Source organism: Dioscorea cayenensis, chromosome 2 (assembly GCF_009730915.1).
Source record: "Dioscorea cayenensis subsp. rotundata cultivar TDr96_F1 chromosome 2, TDr96_F1_v2_PseudoChromosome.rev07_lg8_w22 25.fasta, whole genome shotgun sequence".
In the NCBI taxonomy this organism is placed as follows: domain Eukaryota; kingdom Viridiplantae; phylum Streptophyta; class Magnoliopsida; order Dioscoreales; family Dioscoreaceae; genus Dioscorea; species Dioscorea cayenensis.
The window spans coordinates 16913812-16915988 of NC_052472.1; the positions used below are offsets into that span (position 1 = coordinate 16913812).

General features: G+C 33.7%; 1 protein-coding gene across 1 annotated transcript; it reads right to left on the bottom strand.

Annotated features, from left to right (window-relative positions):
• Window positions 1-810: 810 nt before the first annotated feature.
• LOC120273268 lies at window positions 811-1635 on the bottom strand. Its single transcript, XM_039279898.1, has one exon. It carries the CDS (start codon window positions 1633-1635, stop codon window positions 811-813), a length of 825 nt encoding a protein of 274 aa, XP_039135832.1.
• Window positions 1636-2177: the final 542 nt, after the last annotated feature.

Consider the following 2177-nt stretch of genomic DNA (forward strand, 5'->3'; position numbering starts at 1 on the left):
TGTATTTAGAGTAGTCATCAATAAAAGTGGCAAAGTACCTATTCCCTCCTCTAGTCAAATGTCCATTTAACTCACATATATCAGAATGTATAATTTGTAACAATTCAGAATTTCTTTTTATTTTAGGAAAAGATAACTTAGTCATTTTTGCTTGAATACAAATTTCACATTTATCATGATCACTATTTTCATAAGATATATATCCATGTTTTGCCAAAAACTTTAATGATTTAAAATTAACATGTGCTAAACGTGAATGCCATAAAGTAATTGATGAATCAATCATATAAGCAGAAACTTTTTCAGTATTATTAATATTTGGAGTTACAGAAAGTTTAAACATTCCATCACAAGCATATCCTTTCCCAACAAAGATCCCATTCTTTGAGAGGTCAAGGTTATCAGCTTCTAATACAGTCTTAAATCCTCCTTTACATAGCAAATTTCAAGACACCAAATTTTTTCTAACTTCAGGAACATGGAGAACATTGACCAAAGTGAGTTTCTTTCTAGAAGTGAAGAAAATCTCTACAGTCCCTTTTCCATGAACTTTAACAGCATTATAATTTCCCATTAACACTTCATGTCCATCAGCAGCAATCTCGTAGTCCTTGAACTGATTCTTATCATTACAAATGTGAATGGTTGCTCCAGAATCATACCACCAGCCATTGGTGTTTGAAAACGCAGCCATATTAACTTATGTTATCGTAGAGATTTGTAAATTCGAAACCATAGCCACAAGGTCTTTTACTTGTTCTTCAACAATGCTAACTTTGTTGTTTGAACTAGCAACAACATGATCCTTCTTCATTTTCTTCCAAAACCTGCACTCCTTCTTGAAATGTCCTTTCCTCTTACAATGAAACATGTCTTGTTCTTTTTGGAACCAATATTGTCTGTGCTTGAATTAACATCCACGAATTTTCTCTTCTTTCCAAATCTGTTGGACTTGTTCACATCAATGAAATTCACATTGGAGTCAGATTCTTTTCCAAGTCTCTTTCCATCTCGAATGCTAGTTTCTTCTTCAATTCTGAGATGCTTGTGTAGTTGTTCTAGAGAGAAACTTTCAGAAGAATGTAACAATTTCTTTCTGTAATCATTCCAACTTGGAGGAAGTTTGGCTATGACAACCCTAACTTGTAATGCTTCACTGACTTCAATATTCAAGTCCTTCAATTTAGAGACTAGGATTTGTAGTTCATGCACTTGATCCAATACAGAAACATGATCGAACATGATAAACTCAAGGAATTTCATAGTAATGAACTTATCTGCTCCTTGTTTCTCAGTGTTGTACTTGAATTCCAAAGCTTTCCAGATTTCTCTTGGTGATTGAACAAAAGTGAAGAGATAATACAGACGGTCTGAAAGAGTGTTTAGAATGTGACCACGACACAGCAACTCATCTTCTTGATGCTTGACACGTTCTTCCTTAGCTTCTGCAGATTCAACAGGAGTAGCGACTAGAACTTTTGGCAGACTTGGATCAAGCACGTACCAAATCTTCAAAGCAGTGAGAAAGAACATCATCTTGTCCTTCCAACGAGTATAATTGGTGCCATCAAAACGATCAAGCTTCATGAAATCTTGGTTCATCACCTTGAAGGAAGTTTCGGGGTGTTTCTCCATTGTAAAAACAAACAGTATATAAATTCCTAAAAATTGTTAGAGAAAACAGAGATTGAAGAAGAATTTAGTGGATTTTGAGGCGTGTAGAACACTGTCTTTTAGAAATTTATCGCCCTCAGGTCTGCACTAGGTTTCGCAACAATTCCCTCAGGATACAACAAAATCTCAAGATCAAACTTTGCAGAAAAGTAATAATCTTCTTTGAGAACTTTTCTATATTTAAAGAAGGTGAAGAGGTGTGAACAACGGTTGGATTTTTTCTGTTAGAGAAAACGACTGGCATCTCTTCGTTAAATAATAATAATAATAATAAATCTTAATTCAACCCAAGATGCCCCAAGTGCCCAAGTGCCCATTCATAGATTAAATAAATAAATATATAATTATAATAATAAATATATATATATATATATTGGAGGGCCTACTTGCACTTTTCTCAAATTCAATTATTTAATTTATTTATTATCTTGCATTATATAAATATATGCCCGTTCTTCTCTTTAACCGATGTGGGAGTAAACTATTCACACATACTATACTAA